We start from the raw sequence: 21,346 nt of genomic DNA, 5'->3' as shown, positions 1-21,346 counted from the left end.
CTGCCATGCACCCAAACAGTGCTTTACCCCCATATATGGGGTATCAGCCTACTCAGGACAAATTACATAACAACTTTTGGGGTCCAATTTTTCCTGTTACCCTTAGGAAAATAAAAAATTTGGGGCAAAAATATAATTTTTGTGGAAAAAAAATGATTTTTTTATTTTCACGCCCGGGTGTTATAAACTTCTGTGAAGCACTTGGGGGTTCAAAGTGCTCACCACACATCTAGATAAGTTCCGTGGGGGGTCTAGTTTACAAAATGGGGTCACTTGTGGGGAGTTTCAATAGTTTAGGCACATCAGATGCTCTCCAAACGCACATGACACCCGCACACCATTCCATCAAAGTCTGCATTCCAAAACGTCACTACTTCCCTTCCGAGTCCTGACGTGTGCCCATACAGTAGTTTTCTCCCCCATATGAGGTATCAGCGTACTCAGGACAAATTGGACAACAACTTTTGGCATCCAATCTCCTGGTACCTTTGGGAAAATAAAAAAAATTGGGGACTAAATGATCATGTTTGTGGAAAAAATGCGATTTTTTTTATTTTCAAGCCCGGGTGTTATAAACTTCTGTGAAGCACTGGGGGGGTTCAAAGTGCTCACCACACATCTAGATAAGTTCCTTGGGGGGTCTAGTTTCCAAAATTGTGGGGGGTTTGCACTGTTTTGGTACATCAGGGGCTTTCCAAACGCAACATGGTGTCCAATCTCAATTCCAGCCAAAAACGTCAAATGGCGCTGCTTCCCTTCTGAGCTCTGCCATGTGCCCAAATAGTCGTTTACACCCACATATGGGTTATCAGCGTACTCAGGACAAATTGCACAATAACTTTTAGGGTCCTGTTACCCTTGGAAAAATAAGAATTGAGGGTGAAAAGATCATTTTTGTGGAAAAAATATGATTTTTTAATTGTACAGCTGTACGTTATAAACATATGTGAAGCCCTTGTGGGTTCAAAGTTCTCACCACATATCAAGATAAGTTCCTTAGTGGGTCTAGTTTTCAAAATGGGGTCACTTGTGGGGGGTTTCCACTGTTTAGGTACATCAGGGGCTCTCCAAACGTGACATGGCATCCGATCTGAATTCCAGCCAATTTTGCATTGAAAAAGTCAAACGGCGCTCCTTCCCTTCTGAGCTCTGCCATGCGCCGAAACAGTGGTTCCCCCCCACATATCAGGTATCAGCGTACTCAGGACAAATTGCACAATAACTTTTGCAGTCCAATTTCTCCTGTTACCCTTGGTAAAATAAATTTTTTTTTACCTGAAATATTTTTTTTGTGAAAAAAAAGTTAAATGTTCATTTTTTTTTTTAAATATTCAAAAAATTCCTGTGAAGCACCTGAAGGGTTAAAAAAACTTCTTGAATGTGGTTTTGAGCACGTTAAGGGGTGCAGTTTTTAGAATGGTGTCACTTTTGGGTATTTTCTATCATATAGACCCCTCAAAGTGGCTTCAAATGTGATGTGGTCCATAAAAATAAAATGGTGTTGCAAAAATGAGAAATCGCTGGTCAACTTTTAACCCTTATAATTTCCTAACAAAAAAAAATGTTGGTTTCAAAGTTGTGCTGATGTAAAGTAAATATGTGGGAAATGTTACTTATTAAGTTTTTTGTGTGCCGTATCTCTGTGATTTAAGGGAATAAAAATTCACAGTTGGAAAATTGCAAAATTTTCAAAATTTTCTCCAAATTTCTGTTTTTTCACAAATAAACGCAAGTTATTTGAATGAAATTTTACCACTAACATGAAGTACAATATGTCACAAGAAAACAATGCCAGAATCACTGGGATCCATGGAAGCGTTTCAGAGTTATTACCTCATAAAGGGACCGTGGTCAGAATTGTAAAAATTGGCCTGGTCATGAACGTGCAAACCACCCTTGGGGGTTAAGGGGTTAAAGGGAATGTGTTACCACATTTGATCTATCTAAACTATTAATATGGGCACAGAGGATATACACTGATGAGCTAAAGGATAACAAGATTTTTAACTTTTGACTTTCAGGGTCCATATCTCACCATCCACTACTGCTTTGAATGAGAGACTACCATCATTTTATAGACAATCACCTTGGCAATCTCATACATAAATTTGACTTGCAACTATTTAGCATATGATTATGAAATAAGAGAGGATTATAGGGAGAAAAATGGGAAGCGCAAGCTTCTAAGTGTAGTAGTTAATTATCAAAGGTATATACTCAGTGTGAATACACTCACCTATTTGGTGTCTTGAGATACTGCATGTAGATCCAATCCCTGGATCATTCCATTCCTCTTTCCATTCAGTTTGCTGCAAAGATCTGGGAACTAGTGAGAGCACTGGACAGTGCTTTCATAGGTAGTAACACTTGGTGAATGTTTTTCCCAGCAATATGCGCTCCTGAAGGATGATGATGGAACTTGATATTTAGATTCAAGGATGATTTTTATTTTTAATTCAAAATAGAATACAACCGGTTTCATAGAATCATAGAATCATAGAATCGTAGAGTTGGAAAGGACCTCCTGGGCCATCTGGTCCAACCCCCTGCTCAAAGCAGGATTCGCTAAATCATCCCAGTCAGATGTCTGTCCAGCCTCTGTTTGAAGACTTCCATTGAAGGAGAACTCACCACTTTTCGTGGCAGCTTGTTCCACTCATTGATCACTCTAACTGTCAAAAAGTTTTTCTAATATCTAATCTGTGTCTCCTCCCACTCAGTTTCATCCCATTGCTTCTAGTCTTTCCTTGTGCAAATGAGAATAAAGTTGATCCTTCTACAATGTGACAGCCCTTTAGATATTTGTAGACAGCTATTAAGTCTCCTCTCAGTCTTCTCTTTTTCAAACTAAACATTCCCAAATCCTGCAACCTTTCCTCATAAGACAGGGTTTGCAGACCGGTCACCATTCTGGTCGCTCTTTTCTGAACTTGCTCCAGTTTGTTGATGTCTTTTTTAAAATGTGGTGCCCAAAACTGGACACAATATTCCAGATGAGGTCTGACCAACGAGGAGTAGAGGGAAATAATGACTTCACGTGATCTAGACTGTATGCTTCTGTTAATACATCCTAGAATTGCATTTGCCTTTTTTGCTGCTGCATCACACTGTTGACTCATATTCAGTCTGTGATCTATTAGTATACCCAAGTCTTTTTCACATGTGCTGTTGCTTAGCCCTATTCCTCCCATTCTGTATATGCGTTTTTCATTTTTATTGCCCAGATGTAGTACTTTGCATTTTTCCCTGTTAAAAACCATTCTGTTAGTTGCTGCCCACTTCTCCAGTTTATTTATATATTTTTGAATCCTCTCTCTCTCTTCTCTAGTATTAGCTATCCCTCCTAGCTTTGTGTCATCAGCAAATTTAATCAGTTTACCCTCAATTCCTTCATCTAAATCATTGATAAAGATGTTGAACAATACAGGGCCCATGACAGAGCCCTGTGGTACCCCACTTGACACATTCTTCCAACTGGATGTGCAGCCATTTACGACCACTCTTTGCGTCCGATCACTAAGCCAGTTATGAATCCACCTAACAGTTGCCTTGTCCATTCCATACTTAGTCATTTTTTCAATAAGGATTGTATGAGATACTTTGTCAAATGCTTTGCTGAAGTCAAGATATACTATATCTACAGCATTTCCTTGATCCACCCAATCAGTGATTCCGTCATAGAAGGAAATTAAGTTAGTTTGACATGACTTATTAGTTACAAACCCATGCTGACTCAGTTTAATCACTTCATTCTTATCCAGGTACTGACATACATGTTGTTTAATAATCTGTTCAAAGATCTTTCCTGGTATAGACGTCAGACTCACCGGCCTATAGTTGCCTGGGTCCACCTTCTTCCCCTTTTTGAAGATAGGAACAACATGCAGATCTCCACATGCAGGGAGATCTGCTATAAAATGTGTTCAGACAGATCCGTTTATATTCTTGACATTATACCTGAGGAAGACTCTTAGCAGTCGAAACCGGTTGTATTCTATTTTGAATTAATATTAAAAATCATATCAAGTTCCATCATCATCCTTCAGGAGCGCATATTGCAGGGAAAAACATTCACCAAGTGTTACCATATGATTAGTTATGCAGATTCCTAGCCTGTCACTGAATTGTTACCGTTTTGCTCCTAAAAATCTCAACTTAAATTTTTATTATTTTGTTAGTGTTTTGCAAATTCACCTTAGGCTTTCAACACTGCCTGAATCCTTCTGGGCATGCTCTCAATCAGATTCAAACATGTCTTGCCTGAAATATGATCCTAGATCTCTTCTACATGTTCCCAAAGTTGGTGCATACTGGTCGTCTCACTTGGGTATGAATACAGTTTTTTCCTCAACTCTACCCACAAGGGTTCGATTGGGTTGAGGTCTAGGGATTGTGGGGGGCAATCCAGCACCTCTACTTCATTGTCACTGAACCATTTCTTCGCCTGTCTTGACGAATGCTTCAGGTGGTTGTCCTGCTGTAAAACTATGTCGTCCTTTTCATACCCATAGTACTCGAGTGCACAAAGTAACTTGTCTTTTAAGCTACTCACATATAACTCAGCATTGAGACCACCATTGATCCTGGTCAAGTATTCAACGCCTTTGTCTGTGAAACAACCCCATATTATCAGGCTTCCTCCACCAAACTTGACAGTTCCTTCAATTTCTCAATCTATTAGCCCCTTTTCCCTTGTTTCTTCAAGGCCCAGATACACCCATCACAGTCCAGCTTACTGACTTTTATACCACCTCTTTGCTTTTGAATAGTAACATAGTAACATAGTAACATAGTTATTAAGGTTGAAGGAATAAGTCCATCTAGTTCTAGTCCTATATCCTATCCTAACTTGCCCTAACATGTTGATCCAGAGGAAGGCACAAAAAACACATGTGGCAAACAGTAAGCTTCACATTGGGGAAAAAAATTCCTTCCCGACTCCACATACGGCAATCAGACTAGCTCCCTGGATCAATGCAATATTAAGGAAACTAGTGTATATAACCTGTAATATTATACTTTTCAAGAAAGGCATCCAGTCCCTTCTTAAATTTTATTAGAGAATCACTCATTACAACATCACATGGCAGAGAGTTCCATAGTCTCACTGCTCTTACAGTAAAGAATCCACGCCTGTGAGTATGCTTAAACCTTCTTTCCTCCAGACGTAGAGGATGCCCCCTTGTCCCTGTCACAGGTCTAAGAGTAAAAAGATCATTAGAAAGGTCTTTGTACTGTCCCCGCATATATTTATACATTGTAATAAGATCACCCCTAAGCCTTCGATTCTCCAAACTAAATAACCCCAAGTGTAATAACCTGTCTCGGTATTGCAGACCCCTTAGTTCCCTAATAACCTTGGTCGCTCTTCTCTGCACCCGCTCCTGTTCAGCTATGTCTTTCTTATACACCGGAGACCAGAACTGTACACAGTATTCTAAGTGTGGTCGCACTAGTGACTTATATAGAGGTAAAATTATGTTCTCCTCATGAGCATCTATGCCTCTTTTAATGCATCCCATTATTTTATTTGCCTTTGCAGCAGCTGCCTGACACTGGCCACTAAATGTGAGTTTGTCATCCACCCATACACCCAGGTCTTTTTCAGTGACAGTTTTGCCCAGTGTTTTACAATTAAGCACATAATTATACATCTTGTTCGTTCTACCCAAGTGCATGACCTTACATTTATCCCCATTAAAGCTCATTTGCCATTTATCAGCCCAAGCTTCTAGTTTACATAAATCCTCCTGTAATATAAAATGGTCTTCCTCTGTATTGATTACCCTGCAGAGTTTAGTGTCATCTGCAAATATTGAAATTCTACTCTCTATACCCCCTACAAGGTCATTAATAAATATGCTAAAAAGAAGCAGGCCCAAAACTGACCCCTGTGGTACCCCACTGCTAACCGTGACCCAGTCCGAGTGAACTCCATTAGTAACCACCTTTGTTTCCTATCCCTGAGCCAGCTCTTAACCCACCTACACATATTTTCCCCATCCCCATTGTTCTCATTTTATGTATCAACCTATTGTGTGGCACCGTATCAAAAGCTTTTGAAAAGTCCATGTACACCACGTCCACTGCATTCCCTTGGTCCAGTCCGGAACTTACCTCTTCATAAAAGCTTATCAGATTAGAATGGATTGATGGACTTCATTTACTATTCTTCCAACTGTCATAGCACTCACATGATGCAGTTTGACAATTTTCTTGGCCAAGAAATCGCTATTGATGAGCTTTATGATGCTGTTTCTCTTTTCTTGGGAAATCTTCATGGTGGCGCCTCGATTCTCTTGCTTGGAAATCAGCCTAATAAAACTGTAAACTATTAGGGAATGTGAGAACAGGTTGCAATTTGTAGTATAAAAGAAGAAAAAGATTTTTCCACGACCAGGAGTAAAACAGTGACAATGCAGTGACATGACAAGCATCTGTTTAATTAATCATACGTTAAATTGTTGCAAGTCAAATTTATGAATGAGATAGTCAAGATGATTGTCTATAAAATGATGGTAGTCTTTCATTCAAAGCAGTAGTGGATGGTGAGATATGAAGCCAGAATTTCAAAAGTTCAAAACATTCTCTATGCTAAAAAAGAAGTGGACAGAGCCTCCAAAAATCATACAAATTGCCGCTATGCAAAAATATATATAACTGAACATGAGGTTCTTAGTTTAACATTCTGATCAGACTGTATGAAGCCCACTGTCACGTCATGGCAAACTTCGCAGTGCTGCCATAACGGAACAACCACCGCCACAGCAGCAATGCAAAGTCAGGAGAGACAGCACTATGTCTTCAGACCACGCTGCCCCACCAGCACAAAACCACAGGATGTGGCAGTGGGCTTCATACAGTCTGATAAGAATGTTAAACTTAGAACCTCACGTTCAGTTATATATATTTTTGCCTAGTGGCATTAGATCATTGTATGATTTTTGGAGGTGCTGTTCACTTTTCTTCTCAGCATGGTTCAAAACAATCTGTTTCCCTTTTGCTCATCAATGTAGACTGCTGAAAAGAGCGACACCTATATGTCCGCATCAGATGCATTGTTGCTGAATAGGGATGAGCAGACCCATGGAAGTTCGGGTTCTGATACCCGACCCGAACTTTAGTCCAAAGTTCACTTTTTAAACATGAACTGCACCCAAACTTGAACCAGAACCTGTGCACCATTGAAAACAATGGAGACCCGATCTTTGGATCTGGAGAAAAAATTCTCTCTCCCTGTCTATCTCTCTCTGCAACGGACTACCCCTGGAACTTCGAACATTGCAATGGATTTCCTGGAGAAGTCCGTGTTCGGCGTTTAACACCGGACACTAACTGTCCAGTACGAACCAGGAACTTTTATGTTTGGGTTCACTCATATCAATTACTGATAAATCATCTTTTATCCGTTTATGTAAATTACCTCTTTCAGGCTAAGGGCAGGACGTTGCCTGGAAGATAAGTCTGCCTCAGAACATCTCTATATACAGTATTTCATCACTCTGTCCCTGTGCCGTCGGCTGCGTGAAAGAAAATCTCATACGTGCGCATTACTGTTCTCGTCTTTCCTCCGAAATCTTCCGCCCTTCTATAGGTATAGGCATCAAGTGGCTTCTGCGCTGGTGCCGTTTCTAGTGTTCTCCGATGCACGTGTTTAATAATGCTGGGAACAATGGGAACGGGAACAGCACCAGTGCAGAATTTGTGTGTTTTTTTTTTTAAGCATTTTGACCATGGTTTTAGTTATCCAGATGCTTTAGCGTAATTTATCTTTGACTTTTCAAAATGTTGGAGTACAAAAATCTGATTTTTTTTAACCCCCAATTATTTTTTAAGCCCTTCATAACATGTCATACATGTAAGTCATATGACATGTCTCTGCCTTTGATGTGGGCTCTCACGCCGAGCCCGCATCTTTCCCGGCAAATGATGGCTGATTCAATCAGCCATCAAGTACCTTTAACAGCCACAGGTGGAGGGAAGCGCTGCCCGCAGTTGTTAACCTATTAAATCCTGCTGTCAATCTCTGACATGTAACACATGACTACAGGGGGGCACATCATTCCATGGGCCCATTGGCACGCCCTTGATGTGATCACTGTGCTTGTCATGAGGATCTTCCTGAAAAAGTCAGGATTTAGCACAAACGATCAGAAGATCGCAGCTTCAAGTCCTTTAAGGGAACTATTAAATATGGTACATTAAAAAGTTAAAAAAATAAAAGTTTTAAAAAATATGACAAATAACAAAACACAGATGTTCAAATCACCCCCTTTTTCTTTATTAAAAATAGAACAATAAAAACTACACATTTGATATTGCTGTGTTCTTAGGCTGAGTGCAGACGGAGTTTTGAGCCCTGCCGATTTTTCCGTGCAGAATGGAAGAAAACCGCAGGTCAAATGACCTGCATTTTTCCTGCGGATTTCTTCCATTTTTCACGCGGTTTTCATGCGGTTTTTGTGCGGTTTTCCATTGCGGTCTTCCCCCTGCGGATTTGGTAACAGGGGAGATAGAAAACCGCACAAAAGAAGCAACATGCTGCGGATTTTGTACCGCAGGAAAACCGCGCGGAAAAATCCGCAGCGTCTGCACAGCGTTTTTTTTTTTTCATTCATTTTAAAGGTACTGTACATCACAATGCGGATATGCAACGTTTCTGCGCGGTAAAATCCGCTGCGGAAACGCTGCTAATCTGCATCGTGTGCACATGGCCTTAAAAGTATGATCTATGAAAATATATAATAAATTAAACTTTGCAATAAAATGCAATAAGAGGCGATCAAAACATCATATCTACCCCAAAATGGTATCAGTAAAAACTTCAGCTCAGAGCACAAAAAATAAGTCCTCACAATTTACTACCGTAAATCCCCAAAATTGAAAGCATTACAGGTCTTGGAAAATGGCAACACAAGAAGTTTCTTTTTTAAGAATTTCCGAATTTTTTTTCACCACTTAAATAAAAAAAGAAACTTTACATGTTCGACATCTGCGTAGACGTATTGACCTGCAGAATCATATTTCTAGGTCAGTTTTACCATATAGTAAGCATTTTATATAAAACCAAACTCCCCAAAATTGTACTTTTTTTGCAATTTCAATGCACATGGAATTTTTTTCCCGCTCTCCATTTCATCACATGATAAATAGAATGATGTGACTGGACTGAACATTACAACTCGTGCCGCAAAAAACAAGCCCTCAAATGGCTATATTGAGGAAAAAATAAAAGTGAAAATGGTGGGTAAAGGCATTGAGCGCAGTTAAAGACTAATGTGTGATATTTTAAGGCTTAATAATAATATTGCAACTTTTTATCCCAAGATTGCACAAAAAAACAAAACAGACCTGTCCTGGACGGCCATCTTTCAAAAAGCGTTCTCTGCATCACATAATCAGTTAGAGGAAAATATAGATCAAAGTGCAGGTGCTACTCCATCCAGATATGCCATGTAAAAACTCAATAACATGTTAACATTTAGTAGTTTTTCCTCCTCTGTGTGTTAGTGATGTGCTTTAAGAGAGATGCAACGTTCTGTATGAAACAACCATGACTGAGAAAGGCGCTGACAACTGGACTGAGCCTCACAGACAGCCCCTTTATTACATTACTGAAGCAGAGAAGGGGAGAAGCTCCCTGCCATTGATGGAATGAGTATCAGAGAGCTTGTTGGAGAGCTGGTCCCTGCCATGTGCTGCCTACTTCCGTTCTCCTGCTTGACTGATGGCTCTTATGCCTGAAGTCACATGGCATATTGGCTGTCAATCAAGCAGGAAGAGGCTGTGTTTGGAGAGGAATAGAGCTGGAGTGACAGCGACTCCAGATATACAAATAGATCTACAGCCTCATTTGCATATCAGTTCAAACTCTGATTTCTTACTTACGTGGAAATGGACTGGCCATATAAAGGTAGTGCAGGACTTTTCTTTGAAACAGCTACATGCACATATAAACAGTTTGGGGTGTGAAATCTTGCTGATAGATTCCTTTTAAAGGGGTTCCAAAAAGTTTGCACTTATGAGACTTTATGTGACTGCAGACTTCTGAATCCTTGCAGTGCACACAACACACACTGTCAGGATTCTCCAGTATTGCTGCCAAGAGTAGGCAATCACATTACCATAAGTATGAGATTTGCATACAAGTGAATTGAGCGAGGCCACATGTCTAGCCGAAACATGGCCAAATGTATGCCAATCATACACACGGTGTATGAGCGTCTGTGACTGCAGACTTTTAGCAGAAGACCGGACAACCTCTCTAAATGAATGCGTAAGATATTTCACCTTGACACCCTAATACTTGCTGATGACAAGTATAAATGTACAATATAACAATATGAAGTTATGGAGATTCTAATCAGTTCACACTATAAACAGCTAGGAATATAAAAATATTTGATCTATGCGCTATTAGCTTTTTATCACTCCTGTAACATATTTAACCCAGCGTGCACATAAATTAAAATATATTTCTAATGCAGAGAAATCATCTTTTATACATTAAATACATTGTCTGATATGAATGTGGAGTTCAAACAGATTCTTAAGAAGCCCTAATTCTCTCCTACGGGTATATAACCAATAGATAATGATCAGGGCAGCACTGTATCCCAGCGTACATCAGGTCATGTGCGGTGAGAAGACTGCTTGGTAGATAAGCCGTTCCAATTCTACCTTGGCCTGGGTTATAGAGGTAGCACTGCAATGTTGAAAAAAATACATAAAGTACAAAGTAATCTTCTGCAGAGTTGATCCAGAGGATCCAGAGGAAGGCAGAAAGTCCATGATACAGAATACAGAATATTTGATATTCTCCAGGAAAAAAATCCTTCATAATCCCAAATATTGTGCAGAACATCCCATCTAATGTAATCTAACACATAGAAGTTGAAATATGAGTGAGTAGCTGGGACCTAAGGGACACCACGCCTGGACCATCAGGAGGGAGATGTCATAAGGACATTGCATGCCAAAAGATTCTTGTGAGAGTACAGACAAGCGTGAAAAACTGCACAGACCACGAGTAAGAGGGATAAATGAAGTCTAATCCTAAACCAGCTCAGCCGTCCGGCTGGCTTGAAGACCCAGATGACATCAGAAGTGAATGTGCTGAAGTGTGAAAATGGAAGAGCCTGTGCACTCTAATAGTCAAGTGGGTTTACCACCTTCAAAGTATTTTCTGATGCCCATTGCGTCACCATGTTAGTCAGTTGACCATGGTGGCTGGCTCATAACACTTAAAGGTACCCTGTCACCTGATTCATAGTGTCCCAAATGTGGCCAGCATTGATTAGAACCTGACTGCAATCATCAGGGTCTACTGTTCTATGAAATGCTGATCACCACTCCAGCAAGAGACCTGTCAGTCACCTACTGCCGTGCAGGGAAAAGACGTTCGGATCTTTAACGTACCTTTTCTCTGAAATGAGCGTTTTAGAGAATAATGTACTTGGCTACAATCGTGAAGCCAAGCTTCAATTCAGGCTGCCTGTGGTTTGGTTAACATGAGTTAGGTGGCAGGTTCCCTTTAAGAAAGACCGCATACAGTCAATCTTATAGTAAAAGCCAGTCATGACATGCCACATTGTAATATTCCATCACAAAATGCATAAAGATTCAATGATGGACCCACTTAACATCCCCCTAAACTGTGGACAGGGCTGAGAACCGCACATTGTTTCCTTCTACTCAGAAGATAAATCCAGTAGTGCACAATGCAGTGACGAGGACCACCAGAAACTTGATGAATCTGCATACCGGCCATGCCTCTGGCTATGGCTTTAGTGTCCACAACCGGGTGACGGGTCGGTTTTACTAATGTTGCAGAAGTACTTGATCACGTGAGTACATAGAATTAGTAAGAACTCAGATATAGAGTATGAGGTGGACATCCTGTGAGGCGTCGGATTCCTGCAGCGACACAACAGGAATCCAGAGCCTCACATGCTGCTCTGCAGCAAGCCATTCCTGAGGCTAAGTCCCTCTGCTGCTCCACCTAGCATGCTCACGAGATGATCTCCCACTGGAGGTTAGGAGTCACATGCTCAGGTCCTTCTCCAGATCAGATTGGTCCATCTCAGAGATCTGGAAGGTCCCGGCAGCGCACGGCTATAAAAGGCCCGCATGGCCGCTTGGCCATGCGCTAGTATAGACTTTACTTGCTAGATGTGTGTCAATCGTGATGGATGTATGATTCTGGTGACTGACTTATTAAGATTCCCCTCCCTCTGATATTACGCATGTGGATAGGGAACTAGAGAAAGAGTCAGCGCCAGTCAGTGAAAAGCCTTAGGCCACGTGCACACCGCACCTCTACACTAGCATCTGATCGTGCCACGCCTCACGGCACTATCGTATAGCGGCTGTGTTTGCCACTGCGCTGCAGTCAGCAGCACTTACCGGCGTCCGAGGTAGCAACGCCGCACGCACGGTAGGTCTAGACGGACACCGACCTCAGCCTTGGGCCCGTGTCCTGTGACCGTAATCCGCGCGTGCAATTTAGCTGTGTCCTGTGAGTCTAACAGGCTCGGCGTTTGTGTTTATGTTACAGCGCCTCAGTGAGCTAACAGAGTCCGCTCAGCGCACATCGGGTGGCGTTTAACCCGTGCGCGTTATACAGCCATAAAGCGCGTCTGCCATTACTCAGCAGCAGTGATAACACCTTCTGCACGGTGGACCCCGAGTGGCGAACGCACTTTATTATTTATTTATTTAGTGCGTTCCGCCGTTCCTAACACACCCTATGATTTTTTTCTACCGTATATAAGTAAATCATTTTTTCAAGTGTGATTGTGTAGCTAGGTGCAGGTGTAGCAGTTGCACATGGGCCCTGGTGTCCTAGAGAGCCTAATTTATCCCTATACATAAGATGACATTAGTATTAAAAATAGTATGTAGTGACGGTCTCCATACAAATTTTGCGCCAAGGCAGATTCACTTTACTTTACTCGTCAGAATTTACTTTTTTGAGTTTCAGTCTATAATTTTTGTAAATACAGAATATATTAACACTATACAAATAATGAAAAATGTCTAATTTCTGGAGCAAATGGATATTGTAAAGGCCTGTGCTTGATAAAAGACTAATAATAATATGAAACTGAAGGCTGGTAGACAGAAGTGGTGGGAATATGTCGTGTGGTTGGTTGCATACAGATATAGAGCACGAATAAAACAAGATACCTGGTCACTATAAATGGTACTACCTCTTGTACAGTAACCTCTGTACTAGTTTTCATGCAGAACCGCCATGATGAGGGAGCTGAAAGCTGAAAGCTTAGTACATCACCTTTCTGTTCTGGCAGCAGATCAGCAGACTGGACCGACACATTTCTCCAGAGCAGGCCTTTGCACTTCACCTCTTCCTTTTGTACCTGGTCACATCTGATGGCGGATCTAGGCTCTCGCTCCTTGCCAGATATTGTATTATGTCCACTCTGGCTTAATTCTCCTCTGAGTTCTTTGTTCTCGTTCTCTAGCTTATTGATCTCCGAACGCAGTTCTTTGATCACCCTCAGCAAGTGTGTGTCCCCCTCCATTAAAGGGCTCCCTTATTTTCCACTTTCTGTTCAGTATGGTGGTGTCTTTGGAGGATGTTGCAAGAGTCAGCACATCTTCTGCTTGTAGCATTATTTACTAGCGATCAGTTGTACAATAGCAGGCAGTCCCTAGCTCTAGGTCGTCTTTCATCAGGATGTGAGCTTGGATTAAGCGTTTAGACAAGAGGCCTTTAATTATTTAGACCTGTGTGGTTTTTGCTTTCCGCAAGACTTTACTATGTTTATAACTGCCAGAGTAGCTTCTTTTTATGTGTGCATGATTGATTAATTCTTAAATAGCTATAGGCCTTCACAGCAAGCGAGCAGTCCATCTTATTTAAAGATTGAGTTGCCTGGAAAAAACCTTGGCATACAGAATATGGCCTGCTGTGATCATGTTAAACAGCACCATTTATTTTGACATAAAGTGTGTGTCCACCCTTCAATGCTGTTTTGCTTTTTTTAATCTAAATTCATATATATTTAGAAGTTATTTAATTACAATTTTGGATCTAAAAAATGAGAATTTTACAAGTCTGTTCTATTAGAGCCTGTTGGCTCTGCATCAACATTAACGTGAAGTTTTGAGCAAATGTGTACTTTGTATCTCCCAACATTGTTATGGAATGTGCCATGGTGTTTCGATAAAGTCTTTCGAAATACCAAAAGTTCTCAAAGAGTCTTTGTGTTCTTATGAGCCCTGGTATCTGTTCTAGAGATAGGGGAAGAGTTACAACTTTGTTATTTGCATAAATGAAAATTTCTGACTTAAAAACTATAGATTTCTAAGTTACAGAGGTGTCCATCAATGCTTCAGTATTTTTTCACACCCCTTCTACACAGTTAAACATATTACAAATTCATGACAAATATTTCAATACCCCCTGATGACTAAATGTTTACTGCACTTTTAGACAACTTTTTTTGAAAATGATGCGGTTTACCTCCAAAATGCCTCCAAAATGCCAGCCATTAGATGTCTCCTTTTTACGATCGCGGGCGCAACGTGGCTTACCCAGCCAATGCTCCCATGTCGTCGAACTACAACGACGACGGGGTATGCGTCCCAGGTGATCGTGGAATGTGGACCCACTGGACCACAGGGGGGGACCCGGACCTACCCGGACAAGGGAAGGTAGCAACCGGGGTCTGTTGCAGCTGAGCTAGTGGACAAGATGGCCATATGCAGGACTAACAGACACGGCACAACTTCAGGTATGAAGAATAATAAAGTTTACTGAAATAAAGCATAACACCGGATTCTGGAATATGCACATCATGAAGGAAACACCACTCAGGTTGACAGGCGAAGCATGAGGTCATCATGGGTTGACGCAGTTCAGGATTGTCTGGCATGGGCATACTAGAATGGTCTCTTTCTCGGGCCTCGGGCATAGCACAGGCTCAGCAGGAGAACGTCTGACACCGACCTCGAGCAGACTTCAGATGATGGCAGAGATCATCACGAGTAAGACCCTAGGGAACTGGCAGGACATCAGAACGGGACTCGGATAGCACGGGTCCAGGAATGTGGGCACAACAGCACCGGCATAGGCTGCTCAGATCCAGGACTCACAGGTGGGACTGTCACCTGGGAACAGAGCTGGAGACTCCCCGAGACCACGGAGGAGGATTCCATCCAAGAAGGAGAACGGGACCGGCTTAAGAGCACAACTTGGACCACCAGAACCATGGACTGGATATCTGGACACAGGCTGGACATCAGAATACGGAGAGACATCTGGACTCAGGCCGGACATCAGGAACACAGAGTGGACATCAGGAACACGGAGTAGACATCAGGGCACCAGGAGGACATCAGGACATCAGGAAGACATCAGGGCATCTGGACACCAGGTGGACATCAGGACATCAGGTGGACTTCAGGACATCTGGACACCAGGGTGGACATTAGGGCATCAGGTGGACATTAGGGCATCAGGTGGACATCAGGACATCTGGACACCAGGTGGACATCAGGAACAGCACATCTGGAAGAGGTCATCGGACACCGGACATCAGGCCGTGGTCATCAGGCTCCGGACGAGAGGCCACGGTCATCAGGCTCTGGACATCTAGCAGCGACCTAGAAAGGAACCCAAGCGGTCTGGTGCCATCCCTGCCGGGTTGGACTGGAACTGGCAGGGAATTGCATTGAATCCCCAGCTGAGCACAGAGTAGCAGAAACTCTGCGAACACACCGGACTCCTACTTACAAGATGAACCAAGGTTAAATCACTGCAAGTCAGGTAGCAAAGAGTCACAGTCACTGGGCACAGGGTTCAAGACACGGAAGGACCTCAGGAACATCACAGAGAGGACACAGTTCAGACAGGGTCAAGAGCAGATCCAGGATTCAGGGAAAAGACACAATATGGACAGGCCTGGATATGCATCCTCCAGGATAGGCGATCTGGGTATTATGCCCCCAGAGCAGGCATTCAGGGAACAAGACACAACATGGACAGGCCTGGATATGCAGCCTCCAGGAAAGGAGATCTGGGTATTATACCCCCAGAGCAGGCCAAGATACAAGACACAGCTACAAGATAAAGACCAACAGCTCCCCCAGAACTGATCAGAATCAGAGCAGGAGCTGAACACACAGACTCATGTGGCGAGGTTCAGGAACTCAATGCAAAGCTCTGGCAATGCCCCAAAGGGGGAGGGAACTTTATATAGGGACTACCTCTCAGAGATAGTGAACATATCTTTCCCTTAAAAACAATTTTAATTCCTTATTATAATAAAAAACACCTATCCCAGTGTGTAGGGTAAAAAAACCCATATAACCTACAATATTAACACACAAAAGTTGCCTGCAATATGCCTCACTGACTCCTTCCTTGCCGTGGAGGTTGGCACCCTAAGAAACGATTTTTTGGCGCCCCCACTCATCGTGGACTGTCCCTCTCTCCCCTAATATCACCCTATCAATATAGGGGGGAAAACAATATAGATAAGAAAAAGAAATGAAAGGAATAGATCCTTACACGATATATAACATTTCATTTAGTAGGTTCAAACCCAGAATTAGCAGGCAACATAAAAAGGCCAAACAACATTAAGGCCCCTAATTGCCACAATGATCCAAATCCAGAAAAAATGTTAAACACACAGCGGCATTTTCACATCCTAGGAGCAACAATTTTTCCCCCATAAATAAAGGACTTATTCATATATGATAATATCAATGTAACAGCCCCTCAATCATAGGGACATAAGGCCTTTGAATTAGAGCCATATATAATAATACAAATGATTGAATTTTGACATATATTTAAGCCACCTCAAAGAGTGTTACACACATAGCGGCATATTCATTAACCTAGGAGCAATAGTCTCCCTCATTAATAAAAGACTTAATCACATATGGTAATACCAATAGATAGCCCCTCAATCGTAGGGACATAAGGCCTTAAAAATAGAGCAATATACAATGATGCAAATAATTGGAACTTAGCGTATGTTCCGGCCACCCCCACGCGTTTCCCCGTTTGCACGGTTCATCAGGAGGAATGCATATTGATGCCGGATGCCATAATGATGTAAGGCATATCCGGCGCTCTTAGACAGGGGATTTAAATAACCCCTGTTTAACCCCTTCACCCCCAAGGGTGGTTTGCACGTTCATGACCGGGCCAATTTTTACAATTCTGACCACTGTACCTTTATGAGGTCATAACTCTCGAACGCTTCCATGGATCCCGGTGATTCTGACATTGTTTTCTCGTGACATATTGTACTTCATGTTAGTGGTAAAATTTCATTCAAATAACTTGCGTTTATTTGTGAGAAAAATGGAAATTTGGCGAAAATTTTGAAAATTTCGCAATTTTCCAACTTTGAATTTTTATGCCCTTAAATCACAGAGATACGGCACACAAAAAACTTGATAACTAACATTTCCCACATGTTTACTTTACATCAGCACAATTTTGGAACCAAAATTTTTTTTTGTTAGGAAGTTATAAGGGTTAAAAGTTGACCAGCGATTTCTCATTTTTACAACACCATTTTATTTTTAGGACCACATCACATTTGAAGCCACTTTGAGGGGTCTATATGATAGAAAATACACAAAAGTGACACCATTCTAAAAACTGCACCCCTTAAGGTGCTCAAAACCACATTCAAGAAGTTTATTAACCCTTTAGGTGCATCACAGGAATTTTTTTGAATATTTAAAAAAAAATGAACATCTAACTTTTTTTCATAAAAAAAATAATTCAGGTTCAATTTTTTTTATTTTACCAAGGGTAACAGGAGAAATTGAACTGCAAAAGTTATTGTGCAATTTGTCCTGAGTACGCAGATACCTGATATGTGGGGGGGAACGACTGTTTCGGCGCATGGCAGAGCTCAGAATGGAAGGAGCGCCGTTTGACTTTTTCAATGCAAAATTGGCTGGAATTCAGATTGGACGCCATGTCACGTTTGGAGAGTCCCTGATGTACCTAAACAGTGGAAACCCCCTACAAGTGACCCCATTTTGGAAACTAGACCCCCCAAGGAACTTATCTAGATATGTGGTGAGAACTTTGAACCCACAAGGGCTTTACAGAAGTTTATAACGTACAGCGGTACAATTAAAAAATCATATTTTTTCCACAAAAATGATCTTTTCACCCCAATTTTTATTTTCCCAAGGGTAACAGGACCCTAAAAGTTATTGTGCAATTTGTCCTGAGTACGCTAATACCCCACATGTGGGGGTAAACCACTATTTGGGCGCATGGCAGAGCTCGGAAGGGAAGCAGCGCCATTTGACGTTTTTGGCTGGAATTGAGATCGGACACCATGTCGCGTTTGGAAAACCCCTGATGTACCAAAACAGTGGAAACCCCCCACAAATGACACCATTTTGGAAACTAGACCCCCTAAGGAACTTATCTAGATGTGTGGTGAGAACTTTGAACCCCCATGGGCTTCACAGAAGTTTATAACATAAAGCCATACAATTAAAAAATCATATTTTTTCAACAAAAATGATCTTTTCACCCTCAATTCTTATTTTTCCAAGGGTAACAGGACCCTAAAAGTTATTGTGCAATTTGTCCTGAGTACGCTGATACCCCACATGTGGGGGTAAACCACTATTTGGGCGCATGGCAGAGCTCGGAAGGGAAGCAGCGCCATTTGACGTTTTTGGCTGGAATTGAGATCGGACACCATGTCGCGTTTGGAAAACCCCTGATGTACCAAAACAGTGGAAACCCCCCACAAATGACACCATTTTGGAAACTAGACACCCTAAGGAACTTATCTAGATGTGTGGTGAGAACTTTGAACCCCCATGGGCTTCACAGAAGTTTATAACATAAAGCCATACAATTAAAAAATCATATTTTTTCCACAAAAATGATCTTTTCACCCTCAATTCTTATTTTTCCAAGGGTAACAGGACCCTAAAAGTTATTGTGCAATTTGTCCTGAGTACGCTGATACCCCACATGTGGGGGTAAACCACTATTTGGGGGCATGGCAGAGCTCGGAAGGGAAGCAGCGCCATTTGACGTTTTTGGCTGGAATTGAGATCGGACACCATGTCGCGTTTGGAAAACTCCTGATGTACCAAAACAGTGGAACCCCCCACAAATGACACCATTTTGGAAACTAGACCCCCTAAGGAACTTATCTAGATGTGTGGTGAGCACTTTGACCCCCCCAGTGCTTCACAGAAGTTTACAACGTCCGGGCGTGAAAATAAAAAATTCGTATTTTTTCCACAAACATGATCTTTTAGTCACCATTTTTTTATTTTTCCAAGGGTACCAGGAGAAATTGGACCCCAAAAGTTGTTGTCCAATTTGTCCTGAATATGCTGATACCCCATATGTGGGAGAAAATTACTGTATGGGCACACGTCGGGGCTCGGAAGGGAAGTAGTGACGTTTTGGAATGCAGACTTTGATGGAATGGTCTGCGGGTGTCATATTGCCTTTGGAGAGCCCCTAATGTACCTAAACAGTGGAAACCCCCCACAAATGACACCATTTTGTAAACTAGACCCCCCAAGGAACTTATCTAGATGTGTGGGGGGAACTTTGACCCCCCCAGTGCTTCACAGAAGTTTACAACGCCCGGGTGTGAAAATAAAAAATTCGTATTTTTTCCACAAACATGATCTTTTAGTCACCATTTTTTTATTTTCCCAAGGGTACCAGGATAAATTGGACCCCAAAAGTTGTTTTCCAATTTGTCCTGAGTACGCTGCTACCCCATATGTGGGAGAAAACTACTGTATGGGCACACGTCAGGGCTCGGAAGGGAAGTAGTGACGTTTTGGAATGCAGACTTTGATGGAATGGTCTGCGGGTGTCATGTTGCCTTTGGAGAGCCTCTAATGTACCTAAACAGTTGAAACCCCCCACAAATGACACCATTTTGTAAACTAGACCCCCCAAGGAACTTATCTAGATGTGTGGTGAGCACTTTGACCCCCCCAGTGCTTCACAGAAGTTTACAACGCCCGGGCGTGAAAATAAAAAATTCGTATTTTTTCCACAAACATGATCTTTTAGTCACCATTTTTTTTATTTTCCCAAGGGTACCAGGAGAAATTGGACCCCAAAAGTTGTTGTCCAATTTGTCCTGAGTACGCTGACACCCCATATGTGGGAGAAAACTACTGTATGGACACACGTCGGGGCTCGGAAGGGAAGCAGTGACGTTTTGGAATGCAGACTTTGATGGAATGGTCTGCGGGTGTCATGTGCGTTTGGAGAGCCCCTGATGTACCTAAACTATTGAAACTCCCCACAAGTGACCCCATTTTGGACACTAGACCCCCCACGGAACTTATCTAGATGTGTGGTGAGCACTTTGAACCCCCAAGTGCTTCACAGAAGTTTATAACGCTCGGACGTGAAAATAAAAAAATCATTTTTTTCCACAAAAATGATATTTTTGCCCCCAATTTTTTATTTTCCTAAGGGTAACAGGAGAAATTGGACCCCAAAAATTGTTTTGCAATTTGTCCTGAGTAGGCTGATACCCTACATGTGGGGGTAAAACACTGTTTTGGCGCATAGCAGAGCTTGGAAGGGAAGGAGCACCATTTGACTTTTTCAACTCAGAATTGGCTGGAATTGAGATCAGACGCCATGTTGCATTTGGAGAGCCCCTGATGTGCCCAAACAGTGGAAACCCCCAATTCTAACTCCAACCCGAACCCCAACACGCCCCTAACCCTAGCCCTAACCCTAGCCCTAACCCTAGCCCTAGCCCTAACCCTAACCCTAGCCCTAACCCTAACCCTAGCCCTAACCCTAACCCTAACCTAACCCTACCCCAACACACCCCTAGCCCTAACCCTAGCCCTAACCCTAATGGAAAAATGGAAATAAATACATTTTTTTTATTTTATTATTTTTCCCTAACTAAAGGGGTGATAACGGGGGGTTTGATTTACTATTTATGGCGGTTTTTATGTTTGGCGGCTGTCGCACGCTAAAAGACGCTTTTTATTGTAAAAATAGTTTTTGCATCACCACATATTGAGAGCTATAATTTTTCCGGATTTTGACCCACCGAGTCATGTGAGGTCTTATTTTTTGCGGGACGAGTTGACATTTTTATTGGTACCATTTTCGGGCACGTGAAATTTTTTGATCGCTTTTTATTCCGATTTTTGGGACGCAGAATGAACAAAAACCAGCGTTTCATGAATTTCTTTTGGGGGGGGTGCGTTTACACCGTTCCGCGTGCGGTAAAATTGATAAAGCGGTTTTATTCTTCGGGTCAGTACGGTTACAGCGATGCCTCATTTAGGTCGTTTTTTTATGTTTTTGTCGGTTTTA

General features: G+C 42.0%; 1 protein-coding gene across 1 annotated transcript in view; it reads right to left on the bottom strand.

Annotated features, from left to right (window-relative positions):
* Nucleotides 1–13,544, bottom strand: part of CCDC195 (coiled-coil domain containing 195) — an 83,745-nt gene extending 70,201 nt beyond the window's left edge. Inside the window, exon 1 of the mRNA XM_073579152.1 lies at nucleotides 13,295–13,544. Coding sequence (XP_073435253.1) covers nucleotides 13,295–13,544 — 250 coding nt within the window. The remainder of the gene's footprint in view (nucleotides 1–13,294) is intronic.
* Nucleotides 13,545–21,346: the final 7,802 nt, after the last annotated feature.

Source organism: Dendrobates tinctorius, unplaced genomic scaffold, assembly GCF_039654945.1.
Source record: "Dendrobates tinctorius isolate UK_male_01 unplaced genomic scaffold, ASM3965494v1 ptg000060l, whole genome shotgun sequence".
In the NCBI taxonomy this organism is placed as follows: domain Eukaryota; kingdom Metazoa; phylum Chordata; class Amphibia; order Anura; family Dendrobatidae; genus Dendrobates; species Dendrobates tinctorius.
This window is presented reverse-complemented; position numbering and strand designations above follow the sequence as displayed.